Raw genomic sequence first — 25,647 nt, 5'->3', positions numbered from 1 at the left:
CTTCTTTCTCTGAACCCATCCATCGATATGTCATGAGGTTTTCTACCATCATCATATAGGGGTTTATTTTGCCATAGCAGTTGGCAGTACTTGGCACAATGCTGTGCCTCTGGATCCTTAGAAAACTTGTTGCACTGCTGTGGGCTGGACAATGGAGCTAGCTCTTGCTGGTTTTGTCCCTTCTGGGCTGCTGGAAGAATGTGGTATGAGAGACAAAACTGAGGATCCTTTCTCAGAGAGCAGTGGAGGACTAAGTTTTAAGAAAGCAGACAGTGCACTGAACAAGCAGCTTCTCACTGCTTTTGGGATTTATAGGAAGGAGCAGCATCCTGAATTGTGTCTTTAAAAGGGGTTTGGGATGTGAGGGAATGATTAACAAGGCAAATTATCTTTCTGCCCAGTATTGTAGGAAAAAGGTTGTATCCCTTGAATCCATAGGATGACAGATCTGACTTGCAAGGTATAACTAAGATCAGTCAAAGGTAGCTTTACAGGGTGTGTGCTGGCCCTTGGAATTTCCTCCTTAGTAGCAGGCAGTTTGTGGGGCATCCTCTGTGATCCTGTTGTTCACCTTCACCTCTTGTCCCAGTTATCTCCCTGTGATGCAATGAGAAGTGTGTAACACTTTCGTTGACCTTCTACTAATACAAAAAGCTCTTTCTCCTACTCCACATGGTAGGTTGATAGTGGTATCGCCCATCTAAACGGGGGAAATGCAGATTCAAGGAAGTGATGTGCTGAAGCTGCCCAAGCTGAGTGGCAATGAAGCAGGGATGGAACATAATTGCAATTCTGCACCATAAGGCCCTGATTTTGCTGTGATTGAACGTGCTGCTCTGCTCTCTTTTGCAGAGAACCATATTGTGTTTGTGGTGCTGTAAGAATCTAATGCTCTGCTTAGAGGGAGCAGATTGGTACTGTTGTAATAGATGGAGAATTACTTGTTTTTAGTACATGGCCCAGATTTCAATATGCTTTTTCCATAGCGCTGATGAGTGGTGCTAGTCACTTGCACAACTTCCCCCCTGGCGTAGATGTATTTGATGTATCTACATGTACTGAAGCTTCAGACACAATAAACCTATTTGAGGGCAACAGGCTGAGTAATCTGGTGCTTGGCAGCTGCTCTGTTGTGGGGATTTTTGCTTTACTGTTAGCAGTGCTTGTGACATCTTGAAATGAAAAGAGGAAGGAGGAGGCAGTAGCTGGGCAACCTTAATATTAAAATAGCTCAAACTGCAAATGGTTTTCCTGAGGAGGAATCCTGCTGGATTCTACATGTCTCCTGACAGTTTACCGTATTGCTTTTAGGAGCAGGGGTTGAAATCCTCACAATCTGCTGTGTACCTTGCATTTTCAAGCCCTCTATTTGAGAAAATGCTGCTTTTCAGGTCTATAATACTCAAATCTGTGTGACTTGAATACAGTAGGGGCTCATTTCCTGTTTTCATGCTGGTGTTGGTACTTGATGTGTACTAAGGGACTTCATTCAACTCTTTGTACTCTTTTCTTTTTCATAAGAAAGAAATTCTTTACATTGAGGGTGGTGAGGCACTGGAACAGGTTGCCCAGAGAAGTTGTGGGTGCCCCATCCCTGGAAGTGTTCAAGGCCAGGTTGGTTGGGGCTTTGGGCAACCTGGTGTAGTGGAGAGTGTCCCTGACCATGGCAGGGGGGTTGGAACTAGATGATCTTTGGTTCGGGTTGGAAGGGACCTCATTCTCTGATTCATGGGCTCTCTGTGTTTATGGAGGTGTTGTGCGTTACTTTATTTTGCCTTCTGAAAACAGAACAGCAGCTATTCTAGAAAAAACTAGGACTGCTAAACTAGCACTTCTAGCAACTGGGATACCATGGTTTGATGCTTAAGCCTTTAACAAGCTTAACCGTGTTGCTTCCCTCATTCCTTGAAACACATGGCATATGGGAAAGGCTTTCTAAAAATTTGCTTCTAGGCAAAAGATAGCTAAAATAGGAGGCTGACCTCCCATGAACTGGGAGAGGAGAGCACAAGACACAGCTGTACAAGTGTCTGCCCTGCTGTCAGCTAGGAAGGAGGCAGAAGGGGAGTTCAGGTGACTGTGGAGAACTTTAATGTGGATTTCTTTTAATGCAGCTGCTGCTAGCCCTAAACTGCAGTGATTCATTGTTAACTGTTTCAAGGGGAAAGCAGTGCTTTGTGACCAAAACCTTTGTCCTAATGCCTTGTTTTGTTGACCAATCTTGCAGTCATAGCAAAAAAAAGGGCTTTCGATATAGAAATGGAAACTCTGGTTAAAGGTAGAAACATCAAGCTTCAATCTTTCCACCTACTGTTCCCCTCCCCATCTACTGATTATCAGACAAAACTAATGAATCAAAATACTTAAATGGACATGAGGGATGGACAGTGGACTGTGTAGGCTGTGAATTAGTAAGTGGGAAAATAACTAAAAGCATGGAGTTCTTGTGCAAGAGAATGGCTTACTATGGATTATGTGGAATTCTTTAATGCAAATGGATCTGAACATAAACATCTACTATTTAAAATTTATGGTGGCTTAATTGTGGAGGAAATGCCTTTCTAAATGCAGCCTGTCTTGGGATGTTATGGCTCTAGTGCTGGAGGGAAGGAGGGAGAAACATTAGCCAGACCTGGCAACTTGGCCAGGTGCTGACTTTATTTTTCAAACACCAATGCTGAGCAGTTTATTCCTCCTGTTGAATTGTTTCTAGAGGGTAGTGGCTCGCAAAATAATTACTGCCTGCTTCTGCTCCTCTTGTGAGCTGAGGCAAATGCTTGTAGCATGTAGCTGTGAAACAATATCATCCTGGACTGATTCCCCTATTGAGTCTTCATTGTGATTGCACTGATGTTTGCGTTGGTACAGCAGTGTGAGGGAGTGGGATGGGAAGGGCTGGAGGAAGAGGAAACCATAACTAATACTGTTGGACCATGGTTTTCATTGCACTGGAATGAGGCTCGATCTGATGATATCCTCTGGTCCAGCTGATAACTACAGTGAAAGGATAGACTGCCCTGCTTCTCCCCACTTCCAGATCAGTTTTCAACAAAAGGTTCCGAGTAGGTGACCACCTTAGTCACTGTTTTTGAAATACTTTTGAATGGGAAGCTAAAGCAGACCAGTGTTGTAGTTTAACTTTGTCAGGGCGGGTACCCCTTCAGTCCTTTGTCATTCCTGTTCACTTTGGGAACACTACTTGCACATCCTTTGTTGATAACTTTGCAATTTAGATTTTAAGGCATAGTTCAAAGGTAGACTCTCTAAATGTTTGCTGCTTCTCCTGATACATTTTTTTTTGTGAGGATGGACTAAGCAGAGCTCTGGAAGACCCTGGAACTTCTTCCTGAGTAGTTGTCTAACCTACAGGTCCTGAAGATAAGCTCATTTGAGATGCTTCCATGCTGGCCGCATTAGCGTTTGGCTGTCTTGGAGCTGCTGAGCTCCTTGTACAAATAAAATGACAACCCCATTCTCTGAAAGAGGTTTTTGTCTAAGGTCGATACTATATGGTATTTGAACAGTAGCCTCAGTATAATCCTTGGTTACAGAAGAAGTTTTAAAAATTAGGCTGTTCTTTAAAAATGTGTGGCAGTAGAAAAGCAAGATGGAGTTGACTGCTAAAGACAGGGAAGTTCTAAGATAAGTACTTTTAGACAGTGTACTTTCTAGTTCAGTCCTGCAAACTAGTCTTTCAAGTGGAGCTTGTTGATGAAACTGTGGGTTTTTGTTTGCAATGTGCCAGGCATAGATTTCAACCTTACAGGGATGTGAGGCTTTTTCTGGAAGGAATGCTTGTTATATTTCTGGAAGCAATGCAAAGTCTCAATAATATAAGGAAAAATGAACTGAAATTAGCTGGACAGGTACAAAGGTGTAAGAAAGGTCAACCTCTGGACAAGGTGGAAGAAGGTTGCATGTGACCTTTCTTCCTGCTACCTATGTGACTTATTTCCCATAGTATTTAGTCTGCAAGCAGATCATACAGCCATCTCTTGAATGCATCCGAAGAAATCGGAACTGTGAAAAGACTATAACTTTTTCAAGTGACTTCTGCAGTTGGTATATCTATGCTCAACTAGTTTATTCTCCTTGGAATAAGCTCTCCCAAGGCACTAGTATCTTTTTCTTAAGGCAAAAACTGCAATGAAGCAACCTGGGAGCTGCCTTCCATAGTTGTATCAAACAGTCTTAATGTCAGTACGAGCAAACTCCATCCTCAGAAAATGGATTCTTAACACAACCAATGAGGAAAGGCATCACTTATCTAATGGATCTAGCCTGGAAATGGTACCTGGAGCTAAAAAAATAGGATTTTACCAAATGCGACCAGTGAGATGAGAACCTGGTGTGTGGGAAGTATGTCTTGCCTGGTCTGGAAGACATTTGATCTGGTGCTGCTGTGCCCTCTAAATGGCTATCTGCCTGCTGAAGCATGCCAAGAACTTGCTATGCTGGTGGAACATGTTGTACCTGGAGTGCTATAGTCTCTCATAAACTGCTCAAACCAGTGCATCAGCTATAAACAGCTTGCAGTCCAGAATGGCTGTGCTGATGACTGTGTGCAAAGCACTTCGATGGGGATTAGAGTTGTACATCAGGGCATAGTAATTGCCACTTACTCGTTTTTCTCCAGGTTCTCCACCTGCAGTGGCTGCATTGCTTTGTGCCCCTGCTATCACATCTCCCTATACTTTGTCACAGGATGAAGTGAACTGTCTGGATCTTCCTGCTCCTATAATGCTGTGTACAGGGGCTCCCTCAGCTCACACCTAACTACCAAACTACAGCTGTTTTGCTGTTTCCTCCAAAAGAATCTATCTGGAGTGCAGGTCTGTGGCTCAAAGCTGAACTTGATGCATCTGATCATCATCATCAGTATGTAGCTTGTCCGCAACTTCTGCATTAAAAACAAGTCATGTCTGCAATTCATTTGTATGTGTTGCTAACTTGAGAGCCACAGGCAAATGGTTGGGCTGCTAGCTGAGCTGTCATCAGAGCATGGGACAATCTGTTTTGTGGCACCAAGCATGAATCAGATTCTGAATTCTACCTGGAACCCAAGTTCATCAAGTAAGTCTTCTAGGTTTGGAACAACTGCCTGTAAATACTTGCTAGAACAGAGTTTAAAGTTGCTTCTGGAAAACAGCACTTCACCAGTTGGCTACAAACAAATATTCTAGACCAGCAGGAAGTTAGAGAGGAGCAAAGGGGAGAGGTGTAAAGAAGGTCAGTGCTGCAGCTGCAGATGTGGGACATGGGAAGGGACTCTGGCTAAATTTCTCAGTGCTTAGCTAAGATGCAGAGCTGTCAGATCAATGTGGGATGGTAAACTCAGGGCTCCATCCTGCCTTATGGAGAAGAGCTTCAGTTGCTGGCTTTCTGGCCTCTTCGGGCAGCTCCTACTCACTGTGCATATTTTACTATGGCTTCTCTCAGACCCCATGGTCAACTTAGCAACCCTTTTTATGCTGTATAATGCTGCGTAGTCTGCAGTACAGGCACTTGCATGCCTGTGTGGCAGTGTTCTGCCATGTTAGGGAAAAGTGTTTGGAGTAAGCTTCTGTTGTACAACTAGCATGCTGGGAAACCAGAGCAAATTGCTTAACTCCTTTTAACATATGTATGTTGCACTGCTAGTACATTATTTCTAGCCAGTCTCATTGTCCTGACTTGAACACAGATTTTGCTCTGTAAAGGCCACAGACTGTGAGTGAAGGTGGAAAGGAAATGGATGTATCAGACAAGAGGATAAGGAGAAACTGCTGTTGGTAACGCAGAGGTCTGAAGCCAGCAGTAAAAGTTGTTAACCTACATAGCTTTCTAATGCCACTATCCTCAGAACAAAGTGTCCTCAAGGTAGTTTTGGAAAACGTGTAAAAATTGCTTTAGAGTACTGGTCTAAGTAGACTGATTGTAGGAAGATGGACTAACAGTGCCTCATGCCAAGAAGGTAATGGCTTGCAGTGACTGAGTCTTCTAAAGAGCTGATCCCAGTGTCTTTATGGATGCAGATTACTAGCACTCATGCTTACTTCCTCTGCTTCTCAAGGGAGGCAAGGAAGCAGAAGTCCTGATGAGATACTTTACTACCATTTGTCCTTTAAGGAAGGAAAGTCTCCAGCCTGACATCTCTGTTATGAAACCATCTTTTCTGCAATACACTACAAAGTATGGTCAGGTATGTGGGATGAGTGAGAGGTGATGGATTGTGCCGGTGCACAGAGCCATTATGTCAGTATGGCGTTGTGATCTTAGTGCTGTGCCTGTGTACCTGTGAGTCACGAGTGGGAGGGGCTGTGGAAGAACACATGTTCCACTGTGGCTCTGAAGGCTTGTTAGGGAAGAGTCTGTCACTTTAAGTACAGGATTCGAGTGGAAAGGAGGACTTAACTCTAAATATTTGACCATTTTAAGAATCGATGCCCACCAAAGATGGCATTGGCAGAGCAGGAGAATGGCTGGAATCTGCCTCTGAGAAGCTATTTTAAAGAGCCTTGAGGAAACATTGTGCCTGGTCTTCAACATGGATTTGGCATTCATAAGGTACCTGGGAGCCACCTTACACAGAGCTGTAAAGAGCCTAATGACCTTTCTGGAACATCCACTATACTCCCTCTGTGAGGAAAACCATCCAGAGTTCACTTTTTTCATTTCAAGCAATGTCTTAGTTTCTCTGCAACCAAAACTGCCATTTGTAACTAGCCTTTACTAGGAGAGACCATCTCTGGCAGGAAGTTGTGGAACTCCTTCTTGTCTGCTTTGCTTCCATTGCTACAGATACTTTGCAAAGTAACCTCTCTTCTGTTGCTCAGCAGTGTTTTTTGCTGGATTGTGCAGAACAGCAGTTAACGGGAACTGGCTGGGTAGGTGGACAGTGGAAACTTGCTTAAGTTGGTTTCTAGTAAGTGGCTTAGTTGAGGATGGGTGGTTGTTACTTCAGGTTTTAGTTTACTCAGATATGCTGCTCTGAGTAACGTCAGTGCTTTGCTTTGGAGAAACACACTCCGTACACGGTGTAAGAGGGCACGCTGCCTTCATCACGCTGCCTTTCAACATTGCAAAAATGGCTGGAAAACTTCTGCAGAAACTGCTGGAATCATTGCATGGAGAGGAACGTTGGAGTGCAGCGTTCATACAGACTAGCTGATTGAGTGGTTACAAGTCCTAGCAGCACTGTATGATGACATGCTCTTGGCTTCCTTGGACAGAAGCCTTTTCTGGGATGTCTCAGGGTGGGCATGCTTATGCTAGCTGCCTCATGTACAGAAGAGCAGAGCTCTTGGTGTCTGCTTAGTAGATGAATGAGGCTGTTTGCTTAGCAAGGCAGCTTGTTAACTTTCTAGTCTAGGTAAATCAAGCATTGCCAAATACTAAGTGTCTTGTTCTCCCCATCCCTGGCATATCTTGAGCACAGTTACTTGTCAGGGGCCTCTTACTCTGCTGCGGGATTTTCCTTTTTGGTTTTTGCTGGGACACGTGCCAGTCTTTCTCAATTCTTTCTTGCCCAACCCTTTGTGATCTCAGAGTGACTGCAATTTCACTTTCTGTGGAGGCCACACAGCCCTGCCAACAGCTAAACCTGCTGAGCCAAATTGCTTCTGCTCTTCAGTAGGTGGGGCTGAGGAAGCTGCCCCTGTGGCAACCTTCTTTGTGTTGGAGTAAGATAGCAGTGAGGCTGACTGCTGCCAAAACCAAGGCTATGTAATGAGGGTTGCCTGCCCAGCCCTGATCTAAGCAAAATTGCAACACTCGGAAACCAGCTCTAACCATGCTGTTAGTGCAGTTGTTCCTGTCATCTGTTCTGTAGCTGCTTGATCTCTGCTAACGCAGCACTGGAAAACTTCAACAGCATAGGTGAGCTTCCTTTTTTTCCAAGGTTTGATCAATATTCAATGGTGTGGAAAGGGTGCTGAAGCCAGAACAACGCTGGTGAAGTGATTGCATCAGTGCTGGATGGGGTGTCACAGCTGTTCTGTGACCAGTTTCTGCAGTAGGCAGAGATACATGGTGCGAGTAAGGTGGTGTATTTTTTGATGCTAAGAATTAATGCCAGGGAAAATGGAGTGTCTTGGTTCTTTGGGGCTAAAGTTTGTGTGTTATTTGAGGCATGCGAGATCTTCACTCTCCATGCCAGTCAGGATGTTTTGTACCATTGCTGATCCATTTTGGCTTTTAGCTTGGTTTTACATCAGGTCTGTGTGATCAAGGGATCTGTTCTTCTTGGCACCACCAAGGGAGGAAGGGCAAAACCTCTGGTGTTGAAGTAGCTTCTCGAGATCATGTTATAGAAGGGCCAGCACTGTCAAGGGTCTTTGTGAGGAGTTTTGCATATATCCAAAGGATCTGAAAGGTGACTCTGGGTAAGGTGCTGGCAGCAGGTTAGTCAGCAAACTAGGAGTAATGTAGCTCCTTTGTCTGTTGGCTTGTGGAATGAACATTCAGCCCAAGAAAATGGACCAAGTTTAATTAATGTTCTTCTAGTAAAATCATGGAAAGCTAAGCAAAACTACTGTGGTTGTTTTAGTCTCATTTATTAGTATTGTCTAGAATCTTTTAGTTCCCCTTTCCAAAGCTGTAAGCAAGTAAATGATTGTGTGCAGAATATATATTTTCTTTCCTTCTTCTGAGGTGTTTTCCAGGCTGGAAATCTTTAGGGTAGGGCTCCAATTCATTGACTGTAGTGCACCCAGAATGTTCTGTGTTTAAAGGTCTGGCCTCTTATCTATAGAAGTACACTTAAAAAATATAATGGGGGTAAAACGGAGCCAAAATAAACTGACTAGAAGAAATAGACTTACAGTAAAACGGGATCAGAAATCAAGGGATTTCAGGGCCTTCATGTATTCTTGTAATTGATGTCCCAGACAGGTGTCCTATAGGTGTTGAGCTGCAGAGCAAGGAAAGGCCTATGAGGAACCATGGGTTTTCTGAACTAAAGTTATCAAACTTTTTGTAACTGTCTGAAGTGTTTCTGGTCCTTCTTTCTGGTAAAGTTTGAAACTGAAGGAGAATGGTTTGCCAGTATTCACCTCAAGAAATCAGAAGTTTTCAGTGGCTAAGTGTGTGCCTCACAGGTGTGTGAAGAACTGCAGGCATCTTCCAGGAAGGTGTTTCTTGCTTCCCCTTGTTTTGGAGAGGATGCTTCTGTAACTCTTTATCCTCTGTATTTTTTTCAGTTGTGAACCATTGATGCTATACCAAGCCTCTGGCAGCACTTTGGCAGCTCAGGAGTTGGGTTGATTAATGGAACCAGCAGAGACAGTGGCTCCTGAATGGCTAGTACTAATACTTTGCCTTGTGTGTAGATGTTGGACTGGGGCTTTGAGGGCTCTTGCTGCTGTGCAATCTGCCTCCAAATGGAGCTGAAAATCTGCACACCAGTCTGTTAAAATTCCTATATCACTTTGAGATGTAGCTACCTGAAATAACCTCCCACTGTGCGATAAAACTTGCATGGGAACAGTCTTTTGGCTTCAGGTAAAACAATGAGGGCATCGTGGGTGAGTATTCTTTGGCTTAAGTTCACCATATTGATAGCTTGGATTGCATTTCTAGTGTGTGCTCAGATGAGGTGAATGGGTTTGAATGCCAGCATAGGTAGGAATGAGGTGAATTGCCTGGGAACAATAAGGAGCCTTGTTTTGAATGTGGTTAACTTTTTTAAATCTAGTTGTGTGAATTGTTTAAGGGGCACTGTTTAGTTTCATGTTTGCAAGGTGTTCCTCTTGGTTTTAAGGGACACTAGGGAAGTAACTGAAATCAAGATTTATTTGTTTGATTCATACTGGGGCACAAAATATTCTGCTATGGGTAGCTGAGACTGCTACATGCATGACATCTGCCTAGCTGGGTTCTTGGCTGAATTTTGAGGCTCACTGCTAGCTGAAGGGGGTAAATGTGGCCATGGGCACAGAGTATGGTTCTGCTGTTGTACACAGCATTTTGAGTGAAATCAAGATGACTGTCTCAGCTGGTGAGGTCTGTGGTAGGCAGTTATTTTGTCTGGTTCATGTCAATGACTAAACAGAGGAAGTTGGACACCAACTCTGCTCTGCCATATACATTCTTTTCTTCGCAGTGCTATGTTCTCCCCATTTGGCAGCAGGGACTTCAACACCTTCCATGGAAATGTCTTTGCTATCTCCTGCCTTGATCTATTTGCAGCAAGGAGTTGTTTTGAAACCTGGCATATCTTTCTAGTATGGCAAATTGCCTGCTTGCTCTGAACAGCCAAACTGAGGGGAGATCTAATTCTCGCTGAAAATAGCAGTGAATGTTTTTTGAGACACTCTTAAGCATAGAAGGTTAACAATAAAAGTGAAAATAGCATGGGAGCAGAACAGGGCATCACGGAGATGAGCTTGTGTTTATAAAGCAGAGCAGAGTTGCAGCAAGCCTGAGCTGTTGATATGACAGATAAAAAAGCACTTGCAGTGCTTACATTTATACTTAAACTTGTAACAGTTGGAATGTTTTGAAGTAGCTAATTCCTTAGCATATCTTTTCATTTACAGCTGGCTGTCTTATATCAAGCTGCCCAGGGCATTAATCCATTAAAGAAAGAGAGTAAGCTTATCTCTATCTGTCCTGCTGAGGGAAATTGCCTGTTTTGTCTTGTGCATAAAAATGAGGGTGTAATTGTGCTGTAGGGCAAGGTACCACTCTGCAGTTCTAGACCATGCTAGTGCCAGGAACAGTGGAGACACCTCTGAGCAGAAATTGTTTGTTGCCTTGCTCCTAATAAGGAGCCATGTTGCACTTAGATCTTGGCATATGATGCTTGGTATCTGACTTGTTCTCACTCTAATTGACCCTTTTTTCCATTTTTTTTTCTTTCCCTCTTTCTCTTCTTTATCCTGGTAATTGTTCTTCATCTAGTGTCAATAGACTGCCAGGGAAAAGTCTTAACTAATACAAGTGATGTGGTGCTTGTGCTCAGGAAAGACTGCTTTCCCTTTGGAGGAGGCAGTGAGATGGTATCCTACCCCCTGTGCTTCAGAAGTCCCTGTTGTCTTTCACTGTGGTGATTCCCTTTCTGCTGCAGCAGCCTTGAGAGGAATATGATGAAGCTTGTGTTGGCAAAAGGCAACAAGTCATAACGAAAGAGGCATTGTCTTGCTAATGAAGAGCACAGAATTGTAGTCTCTTACTTTTCTTGAGCATTCAGGGCTTCAAAGTGGTCTGCACTGATACTCCTGCAGTCTGGCAGTCTACTTTGTTTTGGTTCTTGCTTCCTATGCAGTGTTCTCACATGTACTGTACAGCTCTCAGGAAATCTCTGCCTCTCTTCCTTCTGCCAATGTTTTGTTCCTTTATCCTGATCAAGGTTCCAACTGCTGAATTTGCTTGTAGACTTCCAAGTGTGGTTCAGCCAGTGCCTTGTTGACAGCCTTTGTCCATAGGCCTTGGGAATGCCAGGTAGTTCCATCTGGTACTTTCCGTAGAAGGCTGCGTGATTTAGTTCTGTCCCAGCTGCCTGATGGTTTTATCTCAGCCTGAGCAAATGATTTACACTGAAACTTTTTTAAAACTATTGCTTCTGGTCAGCATTAATGTGCCTTTTCCAGGGAAGACACTTCTTAAAGTGAATTCACAAATCTCTTCATAACAGAGATGGTGTCAGCTTTGAGGTATAAAACTGAACTTGAGTACACACAGGCATGAGGGCTTAAAGATGGGAGAGTGGAATGCTTGGGAGGAACTGCTGTTAAACCCTTGAATGATTGCATGCAATACATGTGCTGAGTTGCAAAAGTAGATCAAGCAACTTACCAGGTAGGTTTGTAGGATGCGTTGTGATGTTATGACAGTCTCTGGAAGACAGTTACAACAGTGTACTTGAACTTGTGTACCAGCAGCTCAGCTCACATATGTATCAGCATATTTTTGGGATCCCTTGGTTTGAGATATTGCTGATCCTTAGGCTTACAGAGCAAGGGAGCCTGTGCCCTTAGAGACTGGGAGTGCGTGTATATCATGGAAAAACTTGGACGTGAGCACCTGAGCTGTGGGGCAGAACTAAACTAAATGTGTTAGGGGAAGTTGATGCACTGGCTTCCAGTGACTGTGGCATCTTTCAATTGTTTTTGCTGCTATTTGGTTATTTTCAGTTTTTGACCAGCTGGTTTATGTAATTCAGGATTTGTTTTGTTGTTGTGGATGGTACTTATTTAACTTGCAGGATGTCTCAATTATCTTTCCAGCTGATCATGCAATTGGACCTTATTTAAATGGCAGTTGTTTAATGAACCATCTTCTGTCTGTCAGTGTTGTACATATGAGATCCCTGAAAAGTGTGAAATAGCTATACTGCTGCTGAGTAATGTCCATTGAGTTGTGACTTTTGAAGAACCTCAGGCCTTTTCCTCTCTATACTTGAAAAAAAAAAAGAAGAGAAGGAAAGGAAAAGTAGTCTTTTTTTACTTAAGAACTACAAGATTTGAGCTCACTGTTCCATGGGCATATTCTGGGCTAGTAGTAAAAACCTGTAGGGAAGCTGGTGAATTGATCTTTAACTCAGAGGATCCATGAGCCTTCTCTGTCGTCTTCTAGCTGAAGCCTTGCTGCTTATGTCCAGTAACCTTATTTTTAAACCAGATCTGATTCATGCTCTGTTTTCTATGCCAGATGAGGTCCTTGGTTGTGAGTGTTGTGACTGTAGCTGGCAGGAGCCCTGCGTGATTGCCTCACTTCAGGAAATGTTAAAATAACACTTTTTTTTCTTAGAAAGCTAGTTCGCTCCCCTCTCACTCCTAATTCTTCTAATAGCTGCCCCCAGTTTGGCAGCTGTTTTTACAGAGGGCTGTTTGTGTTGCTGAGTGAGAGCAGAGACACTTTGGTGGATGCAGTGGAGGAGAGGTATGCAAAGTGAGCTGGTGTATCTAGCCAAGCTGGCTTAAACTTTTTAGAGGTTTCTCTGAAATTTGGAAGGAAAACTACTCAAGTGTGAGAAGAATCTTGCTCTTCTCCCCTGGACTCAGCATCTGAAGCTGAGGATTTTTTTCTTCTTGGAGAAAAGAAGCTGCCCTAACTGAAGCTGCTCATTTGAGACAAACCATACAGCAGGTTTATCTGCTTTCTTGACTATATTTAATTCGGTGGGGCCAATAGTACCAATAGCTGCTGGAACCAAAAGCTGTTGCTTTACCAGCGAATGTGTGGAAGGTTTGTAACTCTCCAGATAGAGAAGCTTTTATTTTTATTGCCTGGCTCCTACCTTGTTTGATCACTGCTTGTGGGAGGGTGGTTGGTGTTCAAAACTTTATTTCTCTTTTGGAACTGTTTGTGCCGAGGGAAGAAGACTATTTATGGCTGGATCATAATGACAGGGAATACTTGTGTGTGTCTTTGCAGTATGTACCCTTTACTCTAGGGTATGCTTACATCGGAGAGGTTTCCCAAGAATGTTCATTTACAACTGTTGGCCAAAAAAGGAAGGCTTGAATTTAGTTGTCTTCCTATAATGTCTGTCAGATCTGGAAGCACTGCAAAAGAGGCACTGGAGTAGCAGCTAGGACACAAAGTGCTCATCTAGTGTTACATGAATAAGCTGTTTTGGACCCTGGAAAAACGTTGTGGGTACTAGGCCTGTTTGTAGTGCTTGTTGTACTTGCCAGTCTGTGCTCCTCTTCCTGAGCTAGAACACAAATATATCCCTCCTGAAATGCAGCCTGCTTTCCTTTGCCTATAGTGGAAGCTATACTTCAGAATGTTTTGCATTCTGAAGGCTAATTCCAACCTCTCTAAAGCAGCAGAGGCAGAAGTTTATTCAGTAATGCCACTCTTCCCTGCTAGGGACAGCTCAGACTGAAGCTTGCAGAGCAGCTATTCATATATACCAATCCCTCACTACTGGTCAGCTGTTATACTGCATTACCCTTCCGTGCTGGCAGAAAGGAGGGTCAAGTTGTTGGGATGAACAGATTAAAACTGTGCTCTGTAGATGTTGCATGCAAGGCTGTACGTACTAATGTTTAACTCGTCTCTTGTTTTTCTTTCCATCCATTAGGCAATACTGACTGGTGCACATCTTGACAAGGTCTCCTAGCAACCTCTTCTGTAGGGCTGAATGACAGCAGGAGCGGCCGGGTAAATCGATGAGCTTGCCTTGGGAGCCTATAAATAGGCAAAATCAGACCACGCCATGGGTCAGAAGGTCACAGGTGGGATAAAGACTGTGGATATGAGGGACCCTGTATACAGGCCATTGAAACAGGAACTCCAAGGACTCGACTACAGCAAACCCACACGTCTGGACTTGCTACTGGACATGCCTCCGGTATCATATGAAGTCCAGTTGTTGCATTCATGGAACAATGATGATCGCTCACTGAATGTATTTGTGAAAGAGGATGACAAACTCATATTTCACCGGCATCCGGTGGCTCAGAGTACAGATGCCATCCGAGGCAAAGTGGGATATACACGAGGACTGCATGTGTGGCAGATCACGTGGGCAATGAGGCAGCGAGGCACGCATGCTGTGGTCGGGGTGGCAACAGCAGATGCCCCTTTGCATTCAGTAGGGTACACGACACTTGTAGGAAATAACCATGAATCTTGGGGTTGGGACCTTGGGCGCAACAGACTGTACCATGATGGCAAGAACCAGCCGAGTAAAACCTATCCTGCCTTCTTAGAACCAGACGAAACTTTCATCGTGCCGGACTCCTTCCTGGTGGTTCTGGACATGGATGATGGGACACTGAGCTTCATTGTAGATGGGCAATACATGGGTGTTGCATTTCGGGGACTCAAAGGGAAAAAGCTATATCCAGTAGTAAGTGCAGTGTGGGGACACTGTGAAATACGGATGCGCTACTTGAATGGACTTGACCGTGAGTACAACTCCCTGTATTTGTTCTAGCAGCACAGATCTGTGTGCCACTGAAGTGCGGGCTTACTAGGCTATCCCAGGCAGGGCTTTAATTTTTCTAGATAGGTGAGGATTTCATGTTAGCAGTAGGATTGCTGGATACAGCTCCGAATCCTTAATGGCTAATTCAAAAAGTTTATCTGGCTGTACACATGTAGTGTTACTAAGGCACTGCAGGGAGCAAGCAGGGTTTGGGGAGGTGGTATGGTGGGAGAAGGTGATGCCAATTGTCTGTCTAGAGATGACAAACCTTTCTCTATTTCTACCAAATTATCAGTAGGAATGTCCTTCTGACAGCCACATTGTTGGCCATGTAATCCTGGTGTCTCTTTACAGGAAACAGTCTCTGAGGGACAGTCACCTTCCTTAAAGGCTAGTGAAGGGACTTTTAAAATCCCTTGCAGGCAAGAGTGGGAAGATATGTCTCATCTTTCAAAAAAGTAGCTCACTTCTCTGCCTCTTTCAGGGCAGGGTGTGCTCATTTCTAGTGTGAGGCTGGCTATTGTAGCCAGCCCAACTTGCATGCCAGGCCTTTTACTAATAGGGATATCAATCTCTAGCTAAGCTTAGTAATAAATTTGGCTGTCCAAATGTGTTAAAGTCTGTTATCTCTCATAGTCAGAAGTTCCCATTGGGCCAGACTGTGACTCAGTCCTCTGGGTAGGGTGGAGGAGAGAGGTGAAGGAAGCGGATGAAAATCTGGATTTATGTTGTTAGTGAAATAAATTTGGCAGTATTGATATGAAGAGAAGTGTTTCCCTTACATTCCAGAACAGCATCTGCCGAAAGGCTGTAGCATACTGAGCTCTTATTTGTGCTTAGAACATGTTCTGATGCTGGGCCAGCAATGGCAAACCCCTGGCAATGGTGACATGAGGTACAACAAAGCTGATGCTGGTTACCGGAACTGAGCTATCTGAATAACCAGGAAAGCCTTGCAAAGGGGTAGGAGCAAAATCCACAGGCGCTTTGAGAAAAATGCTTCAATTGACCAAGACCAAATAGAGAGTTCTTGGCAGAGCACTTTCTCACCAAAAGAAAGAAACCTAGCTCATTCTGCCACAACAGCTTACAGAATGGTGGCAGCTCCAGTAACCAGGTTTTTCTGAAGAGTCAAAGCCAAAATCTGCAGCTCCCCTCAAAGCCAGTAAGTCTGTGGAGTTGTTGGCACAGAACTGCACCTAGAAAGGAAACGGCCACCTCTAGTATTGGATTTGGTTGTAACGTGCTCTCGGCATAGGAGTCAGTTGTGGGCATAAGGCCAGGAATGACGGGATGCTATTTTGGCACAGACAGGAAAAAGGTGTCTGCTCTAACCACTCCTGAGCACTCAATAGCAACACTGTCCAGTGCTTGTGAATGGAAGGAGGTCAGATACGTGTGTGCTTTTTCTTTTGCTCTCGAGGTCTCCTCTCAGACTGGGTTATCAGTGCAAACTAGTTGAGGACAAAGTTCTTGCTCTTAATCTCTGTGGGAAGAAGATCCTCTCCTTTTAAGGCCATTAAACTGCAATGTATTTGCATACTAATGTCTATAGGCTTTGAAGGTCAGAGCCCTTTGTCCTCTGGGATGCTGGCTAGACAATGCCTCTGTCTCAGCTATCTTCATATGGAGCAAGAGGAATTGGGACAGACTTTGAAGACAGCATATGTGTACCCCAATAGTTTCAGAATAACTACATTGGGAAGTGCCAAAGGAGTGCTGCCAGTAAAAGGCTTCTCTGGCAGTATCACAGCCAGAGCTGAGAGGTGCAGTCCAGCTGTAGAGAGCTGCCCTGCGGAAGAGGCAGGATGGATCCTGGAGCAGGTCATGAGCAGGCAAGACCAGCAGTACCTTGGGTGGAACACAGCCATGTATTCATGTGTGGCACAGCACGTGTGACTAACAGTGGGGCTTGGGAAGCAACAGCAGTACCCTGACAGATCTGTTGCTGTATACCCAGCTATCAGTGCACAAGAGGTGTGCATGTAGACATATGACTCCTTGGGAATAATTAATGCTTGAAGCACTGGGAGAACTTTGGAGAACTGCTAGGAAAAAGCATTCCAGGGCAGCTTTCCCTGGAGCCAGGTAACAACTTGTGATCCATAGCAGAGAAGGAGAGGGTGGGAAATAGGGCATTAGTTCTCCTCTGGCTGCTAACTTGAGGAGGAGACAGACCAATTCAAGCATGGATTTCCTGACTTTGTTACCAAGTCTCATGAGCTAAAAACTCTCCTTCTCACAGACTTTTTGCCAAAAAAAGAGATAAAAATTAGCTTTCTCCACTTTTCATTGGAAGTGTTTTCTTCATGGAGCTGTTTACCTTTTCCAAAGTAGAATCAGGAGTGGCCTGATAACAGGCTACTAACACTTCTGTTTGAGCTTTTCAATGTTGGCTATCATCTTTGAACCTGGAAGGAAGGGACTTGTATCCATCTTATTGATGGAGGGAATACTGGTAAAAAATGCGGTAACATGACCATGCTTAGAAAAAACCTAAGCTTTCCCTGTTTCTCAGCTGTTTAAAACCGCTGTATGAAGTCAGACTAATTTGGCTTGTAGTAGTGGAAGCTAGAGCTGTTGGCATCTATCAAGGTTCCTGAAAACTGCAGCTTCTCAGCCAAACTTTTCCATTCGTGTGGATGTTTTTAGGTGTGTGTGTTCAGCCCAAGATGTCTGTAAAGGAAGCTTTCTAATGGTTCGTGCTGAGCCCTCAGGCTATTAGAAGGATGTCCAGTTATCTGCTTAATTTGGGATGTCTTTGTGTTAGCCCTCTCCTGGGGAAGGAGAAACCCCTTAGGCTTGAGCAGCAGGCTGTGTAAAGGTGAGCTTTGACAGACTTAGCAACGGAAGCTATGAGAAACTAATTTGTATCTTCCTCCTGTGCAGCTGTGATGTGTTAACTCTGGCTTTGACCTTAGTCCTCTGCATGTTGTGAATGACTCTTCAGCATCAAAGGGCCCCATATGCCATTCTTGAAAAACTAGTATTATCTTGTTCAGAGTTTATAAGTACAGGGTGCAAAAAAGATAGCCAAAGGCTTGTATCTTTCCCAGATTTGACACAGGAGGGAATCCTCTAATGGAAAATGTCACAAATAGTGACACGAGACTTTGACAGATGGCTTTTTCATGGGAAGTATGTAGTACAAATGAAGGGGTTGACGGCTGTTATTCTGCTATATAAGAGACAAATCATGGTACTTTCTGGGTATCCATACCACGTAATGCTACCAAACTGTTTGCTGCAGTCTTTTACTTCTGTGGATCTCTTACAAAGGTTTTTGGATACTGCAGTAAGAGGCAGAAGCTGGAAGATGTATTCTGACTTGAAGAAATGGTATTCCAGAGGGGAAACTTCCATTAGGGATTTTAGTATTTTTTTCATTCACACACATTTATGGCTTAAATAACCTTGACAGGTTATGCTCTGCCTGGGTTTTTGATGAGCTGAAGTTGCTGATAGGTGAATGCTGAATGGTTTGGGTCCTGCAAACATGCCAGGCATTCACTTTTCTGGCTCAGTCTTTTCTAGGGGATTTTTAGAACTAGGAAAATGAATGTGTAACTTGTGGGTTGGGATGTTAACGTCTTGGGTCTCTTTTCCCAGCTGAACCACTGCCTTTGATGGACTTGTGTCGGCGAGCTGTGAGGCTTGCTCTGGGCAAGGAAAGACTGAACGAGATCCCTACACTGCCACTGCCTGCCTCCCTCAAGAGTTACCTGCTCTACCAATGACCTTCATGTTCAAGGAGAGAGAGTTGGAACCAAGGCAAAATATCAGAGCTGACCCACTGAGCAATGGGTTCTCCACCCTCATGTCATCGCTACTGTTGGAACTCCTTGGCCAAAGTATCCCTGCCACTGCTTAAGTCTCCATGTGCCCTTATTGGCAAGCTCTCAAGTAATCCCTGTTTCACAACTGAATGTTTTGTTCTTTGGAAGTCACTTCCCCAGCACACTTACAAAAGGAACATTTACAGAAGCTCTGTGCTTCCTTGCTTCTCCTGAGAAAAGGCTGTACTGCATCCTTTAGGTTGCAGAGCCTAGGAGTGAAAGATTTTTCTGTACCAGCTAAAGGGAGGAACATAATTTGGGGGAAGGGAAGGAATTAAGAGTGGAAATATTAAGACCAGGTCCTAAGAATGGAAAGGCACAGAGTATTCGGCAGAGTTGGGAAGAGTCTGGAATACCAAGAAGAATTAATTGCCGAGTTCTTAAAAACCAAAAAAAAAAATACAACCCTAAGCCCTGAAACACCAAAACCAAGAACCTTCTACCAGGACACTTTTTAATTTGCAGAAGGTGGTTATGTTGCTGATGTCTCAATCTCTGCCAGGACTTCTCACCATATGCTAATGTTATTTCATAGGCAGTGAATCCTGTTTTCTTGTTTATCACCATTGCTTTCTCGATTCTCCTGCTCCGTTCTCTGTTCTGCCTCTTAGTGGGTTTGGCTCAGCTGATCGGGCAGTCATACTGTGTCTTCACCTGCCATCTTCTTCCCAACTTAAAACTGCAGGTTTTAGTGTGGGATCAGGGGTTCCTTGCTGATGTTGGGGACAGGGAAGGGACAAATTTCTTTTGCAATAGGGTGAGACAGGTTGCATGAGCTGAGATTTGTTACACAGCTATAGGTCCTGCCACCTTATGTCTGCTTTCTGTGTAGCCTATTCCATGCTAAGGCTTTTGAGAAACATACTGACGTGTTTCTCTAATGGCTCTGCCAGGGAGTTATCTTAGATAAGCTGCTTAAAGTCATCCAAACCGGGCTCTGGTCTGTCATAGACCATTGGCATAATTTCCACTTAACTATGCAGCAGGAATAGTTCTCTCTCTTGCTTGGGTGTGGGAAGTTGTCCCAGAGAAGGTGGTAGCAGTGTGGTTGCAGAAGTACCATCAGCATATGAGAAACCCAGGAGGTGATTGCTGCAGAATGTCACTTGTGAGACTTTAACAGAGGCCAGTGGGGTGATCTTCAGGCACAGCAAGAAGAAACTGAACCTCTCCAGAGCTAGAGATGGAGGGTGGGAGAGAACTGCAATAAACAGGACAAGCAATTCAGGCAAAATCAGCACATCCCAAATAGATTCTCACCTCAGTAGCCAAGTAAAGAGGATGACACTCCTTTACTAGCAGGAGCTGCTCTCTTGACCTCTCCACAGGTTACTATGCTGCCTTTCTGGGGTTATTTTGCACATTTCTTTGTCTTGAAAAAATGTTTGTGTGGTTGGTTTTTTGCTCTTGAGTTATCCCTTCAGTTCTGTGTAGGTACAAATGAGTTTAGTTGTTGAAAATGTTAATATATATATTTGTGGTGTATGTATAAGAACATGTTTTAAACAGCTGCTGTAGGGTACCTTTTTTTAAAATAAACTACTTGCATAGTATATTTTTTAAAGCACAGAATTGGTGCCAAGACTGGGTGGGGTGTGATGTGCCCCTTTTTTAATCTAATATTATATGATTTTTTTTTTAAATGTAGGGGTTTGTACTAGTTTCTGTCACAGAGTGGGACAAGAAAACTCAGTGTGTATGGAGCCCTATGTGGTTGCCTTCAACTTGAACCAGTGTCTTCCAGAACTCCAGGGAAGCAGCTGTGTTCTCCCTACTTTGAATGCTCTTTGTGCTCCCTTGTTTCCATCTCTTCTCTTCATCAGTTTGCTTTGTACAATTTCAAATTCTGACTTTCTATTTTATGACTGTAGATAATACTCAGTAACCTAATAAACTTTATTAAATATTACTTGGTGCTGGTTTTTATTTGCTTGAAATTATCAGTTCTTTATATCTTGTTTCTACATTAATGGTGAGCTTATTCCCAAAAAGCCAGCCCAAACAGGTGAAGCTGTGGCCTTGGCTCTGGAAGAATAACACTTTAAAGCTGGCATCTAAAAGGTGTGTACAGGTGGAGGGCAAACTGCAGCTATTGGTACAGGCTGGCAGGGTGTAGTAACTCGATTTTGTGCAGCTGCCACTAGTGCCTAAAATTGGCTACTCTAGATGGAGTTGAATTAAGTCTGTGATGAGACAACAGCCTTGTTTCCTAATTTATCTTGGTTTACAACTGACTTATTACACTATACTCCTTTTTCTTCAAATAGACTCAATTAGATTCAATAGGCAGGGCTCTGATTATCTTGCCAAACTCGATGCATTGTGCAGGTTTAGAAATTTCACTTTTAGATTACAGCTAACAACTTTTTTCTTCCAGAAAAGAAGCTCATATGAAAACAAATCACTAACCTACATACTTAATGTTGATGCCTGACTGTCCTTTTTCTGAGGGAGGGAGATCATGGATAGAAGAATGCAAAGTAGAACGGTGAGGGCTAAAGGGATCTCTAGCCAGTAGAACAGCACAGTTAATTATAGAAGGTGCTGTGGCAGGTTAAGGGGAATGCTGGGAGAGTCACTCTTGTATCGTTTGTGCTTCAAAAATGGCAGATTGATTTCAATGTGTTCTGGGTAACTTCTTCAGGTCATGAACTTGATTTAGCTCAGGTCACTTAGTATTAGTTTTCAGTCACTCCCTACCCACTGCTATAAGTTGCTGTGGGTTTTTTTTGGTATTTTTGAGATCTGTTTGCACAAGGAGCTTCATTCTTGGACTATGAGGAGATACTGATTATACTGTTAGTGGACTACAAACTGCTTGCTGGTTGTGCCTTCCATCTCCTGCACTTCCAGCCTGTACAATATGGAGATGCTATGGAGTTCTATCAGTAGTTAGGTTAAGTTTCTCCAAACTGACTGCAAGTGAGATGACTTGGTACTTTTGTCAGTTGTGACAAAGGCTTTAATTCCTTCTCCTGTCCACACACTTTTCTCTTCTCTGCAGCTACCAATTTGTGTGTGGAATCCAAATGATTTAATCAGTTCAGAAACACTACAACGTGAGGCTCAACTGAATCTCAGAGGTATGCTTGCAAACTGCCTTATAAGGGTACTGGGTGAGGAGAGCTTAAATAAAAAGTGGTTTCTTGTCTTTGTCTCCAGTTAAGGCAAGAATTTTTTTTAATTTTGGATGTCTTAATCTTGTTTGTTTTTCCTACATTTAGGAGACAACTGTTAGTAGATCTTAAGTCAAAATATCCAGCATATGCAATAATTGTCACTTTTGTTTTGCTGCAGGTAGTGGAAGACTTAAAGCAAAACACTTTTCTGCCTGTATGTGAACAAGGCCAGCTTCCCCTCACCTTTCAGTGGGAGGCTGCCTCTGCTTTGCTGGAAGTGTGACTAGGGGGGTCCTGGGAGAGCAGCAGGATGGGGAGGGTGCATAAGGTGGGGCTGGTGCAGAAAACTGAGAAATTAGTTCATGCTCAGCTCCAGACACCCAAACAGGCTTGCGTTCCAGCTGCATGGAATATTTGAAACAAATGACCTGCTCAGGGCTGGGAGTATGCAGTGTTTATGTACAGTGCCATGGTAACAGTGGAGGAAGTCATGAGATGGGGATTGGACCTGGTGGAATCAACAAATGATATCACAGATTAGCAAATCCTAATGAATCAGTGGCTCTGTGCTTCCCCTGCTATTGCCTGTGCTAAACACTGGCATGTGACAGGCAGATCTACTCCTTTTTGAGTAGCGTTAAAAACTGCGAGTCCTACTTGCGGGGCCTCCTTGAAAACCAACTCTGTTCCCCTGGCCAGTGTCTCCTCTTCCTGCTGTTGCTGACTAATCACGTTTATGCACATGGAAGTGTTCCTACGTTTTATAGGAGGCTTCTGGCCTTGGTTGTTTCCCTGCTGTTCCCTTGCTGGTGATACAGAAGTGCTGTGGCAGTTCTGCAGAGAATCTTGGCATCCTGATGCTCTAGATAAAGCAGTGGAGCAGCTTTTGTTTTTTTCCTGGAAGTTGAGGCTTTGGTGAAAGTAATTTAAGTCTAGAGAAGTGTGCAAGAGGGGAAGTGTTCAGTAGAGGAGTTTAGTAACTGATAGGAAGTATGTCATTCTACTTTAGCAGTCTTGTCACAATTCCTTTCGAAAGGAAAGCCCCTGTCTTGGATGCAGGTTAAACCCCTGTGCAGCATACCTGTGCCAGGAAACATGCCTGCTGTGGGTCTCAGTCAAAGGTATGACAATGTCAAGGCAAAACGTTGGCAGGGAGGACAGTTGCCAATTCTCTCCTCAATCTGTGGCTTCTGAGCTCAAACAACTTCCTTGATGGAGCCCAGTTGTCAGTCTGTACCTGTCAAGTCCTTAGCCAGTACCAGCACAAGGCAATTTTCCCCTTCCCCGTGCCCGAGATGCGCGAACTTAGAAGGATCTGCATCATACTTGTAAGAACTATGGCAGTCACACCTTCTCTCCTGCATAAGGTAAGCAATTATGAAAAACACTTCCTAGCATGCTCCCCCTCTTCTCTCCTAATGCTTCCTATGCAGAGCTAATGCTGTTGATCTTATGCCAAGGAGTAAGTTGTATTTGACTGGAGAAGGAAATTCATACTGATTTATTTAGTAAAGTTGATTAAAATTGGAAACATAACCCAAGGCACAACCTTTCTTGGCATACAAAACAGTGCTGAAGGGAACAAAACTCGTTCAATGCTTGCACAAAACACACTGGAGCACTGATCCTGTCCTTGCACATGTTTTGATTTGAAACTTTTGCAGGCTTGTCTGCCCTTCAGACAGAAAACTATTTGAAGCAGCTGCCAGATGTTTTGTCTGAGTTGTGTTTTACAATTTGCTTACTGCTTAGCAATGCTCTTCCCTTTGGGTGTTCAAGCTGCCCTTGTGCATTCTGTTCCTGTGGTACCTCTGTCCTGGATTCCCACCCCTTCGCCCTAGTCACGTACACACGTAGCACAGGGGAGATACAAGTCGGAGTATTTTACTCCAAGGCTCGGTATTGCTTGTCTGCTGGCCTCATCTGGGAGCTTTTCTGGGACTAGCACAGACCAGCCACATTCCTCTGCTCACATGTTGCCACAGAGTATAAAAGTTAAGGTGATTTACGGTCTCATATAAAAGCACTTATGGCCTGAATTTAGGCCTTGCTGAGCAACCTTACACTGAACACCCACAGTTCATGGCTTGGGCAGCCTCTTTGACTAGCTGTAACTCAGCTGAGTTATAAATCTGTTTTTCCCTCAATGAGTAAATGGGCAATAAATTCTCAAATACAATGACGCAGGGCAAAGACCTTTGTGTTTTTTTCAGGACTGTGACAAATTAGACTCAATTGAAAGATATACCTGCTGAACAGGGATAGTTCAAGGTTTCCTTTGAGTTTGCCCAGCTCCAGCAGCATCTCAGCCAGGTACATGAGTTGTGCAAAACTTCTCAGCCGGGAGCAGTCCGACATGCATGCAGGTTTAGAAGCACACATCCTGGGCTCTCTGTGCTTCTGCACCGCTCATGCTCCTACAAAACTGCATCTATACAAATACAGCATCTTAAGGCAGAGTCCTTGTTAAATAGGTTTAACCTGCAGTTTTTCACTTTGCTCAGACTTGCATCTTTCCATAATCAGAGGCCTCGGATCCACACTTCTTGGGCACCTAGCGTTGCGTTTTCCTCTAACATGAATGACTGTTCTGCAGTCAACAGCTTATGGCCCAGGGAAGCTTCCCTGTGCAATGGTGGTGTGGGGGACATAGGCCAAGAAATAGATGCTACTTCTGGATAACCTTCTAGATAGCACCTTGTTTGTCCTGAGGAATTCTGTAAATGCCTGTTCCTACCAGAGTATGTCATTGTTCCCTCTCATAAACTCTAGTTAAGCCCTTAACTACCACTTAGAGCCTAGCAAAATTTTACTGTCTAAAGCCTGCATAAGCAAACATGCTCTCAAACTTACTATTATGAAGGGTACATGGGCAGGCAAGAAACACCTGCCTAAACTGGCATCTGGCCAGGAGACAGGTGTTGATCTTTTTTTCTTTTCCTTTCCTTTTATGAAAAAATACTGACAGTTTCCCACAACTGAGGCTCTGAACTCTTTATTCTCTAACTTTGCCCAAAGCAGGTACCTTTGGGAGCGCAGAACTTTCTCGCAGGCTGCACAAGTGGTACATTGATCTGAAAGGTGAAGTGCCACCTACTGAATCAGTAACTTAATTTCCTGCAACACGCTGGATGTTTCCTTTGGAAGAGGACCACCTAATACTGATAGGGTCTGTTTCTACTTAATTTGAGGTCCAACAGAGACTTGAGGAGTAACAGCTGCTACTCCTAAATATGATCTGTATTTTTCAAACTGTCTAGACACCTGAGTGGGTTGCACACATTACCAGCAAAGCTAGTTAATCATGTCAAACTTTTTCTTTCTGTAAAGGCCTGGTTTGGGTTTATTTTGTTTAATGAGCTATATGGAAACCCAGAGGAAGACAGTGAATCAAGCAGACAAGTGGGGAAATTTGATCACTAAGGCTGACATTTTGACATTTTTCATTCTCAGCTGGGATAGACAATGCATAAATTTCAAGATTTCAGAAGTTATTGGCTGTGGTGCTTGATAACAACACTGACACAGTAGACCCTTAAAACACTAAGTTGGATTGATGTATCACATGTGGTCTCGGAAATGCTGTTAAATGAAAAGCGACATTACAGCAATGAAAATTAGGTTTACAGAATGCTAGAAATGAAGTCTTTGATTTTCTGAAGGAAAACCTAGAAGAATGAGCACTTACAAGTCCTTATGATACATCCTGCTTGGATAAATACAGATGTTTTCAATTAATGTTCTTGTAGATGCCAACTATCTCTTCCAAAGTGAAGTGCTGTGTGATATGATCCTCATTATTAGACAGGAAAGAAGGTGATTCTTCATAGGC

The 25,647-nt window shown here is 43.7% G+C and overlaps 1 protein-coding gene across 1 annotated transcript in view; it reads left to right on the top strand.

The window, feature by feature from the left end:
* Positions 1-20,578, top strand: part of SPSB1 (splA/ryanodine receptor domain and SOCS box containing 1) — a 35,618-nt gene extending 15,040 nt beyond the window's left edge. The window contains exons 2-3 of the mRNA XM_086625561.1: positions 14,012-14,840; positions 18,470-20,578. Coding sequence (XP_086481687.1) covers positions 14,147-14,840; positions 18,470-18,597 — 822 coding nt within the window. The 5' untranslated portion in view covers positions 14,012-14,146 and the 3' untranslated portion in view covers positions 18,598-20,578. The remainder of the gene's footprint in view (positions 1-14,011; positions 14,841-18,469) is intronic.
* The last annotated feature ends 5,069 nt before the right edge of the window (positions 20,579-25,647 follow it).

The sequence above is a fragment of the Tauraco erythrolophus genome, chromosome 23 (assembly GCF_009769465.1).
Source record: "Tauraco erythrolophus isolate bTauEry1 chromosome 23, bTauEry1.pri, whole genome shotgun sequence".
NCBI lineage: Eukaryota > Metazoa > Chordata > Aves > Musophagiformes > Musophagidae > Tauraco > Tauraco erythrolophus.
Note: the sequence above shows the minus strand (reverse complement) of the source record. Positions and strands in the feature narration are given on the sequence as shown.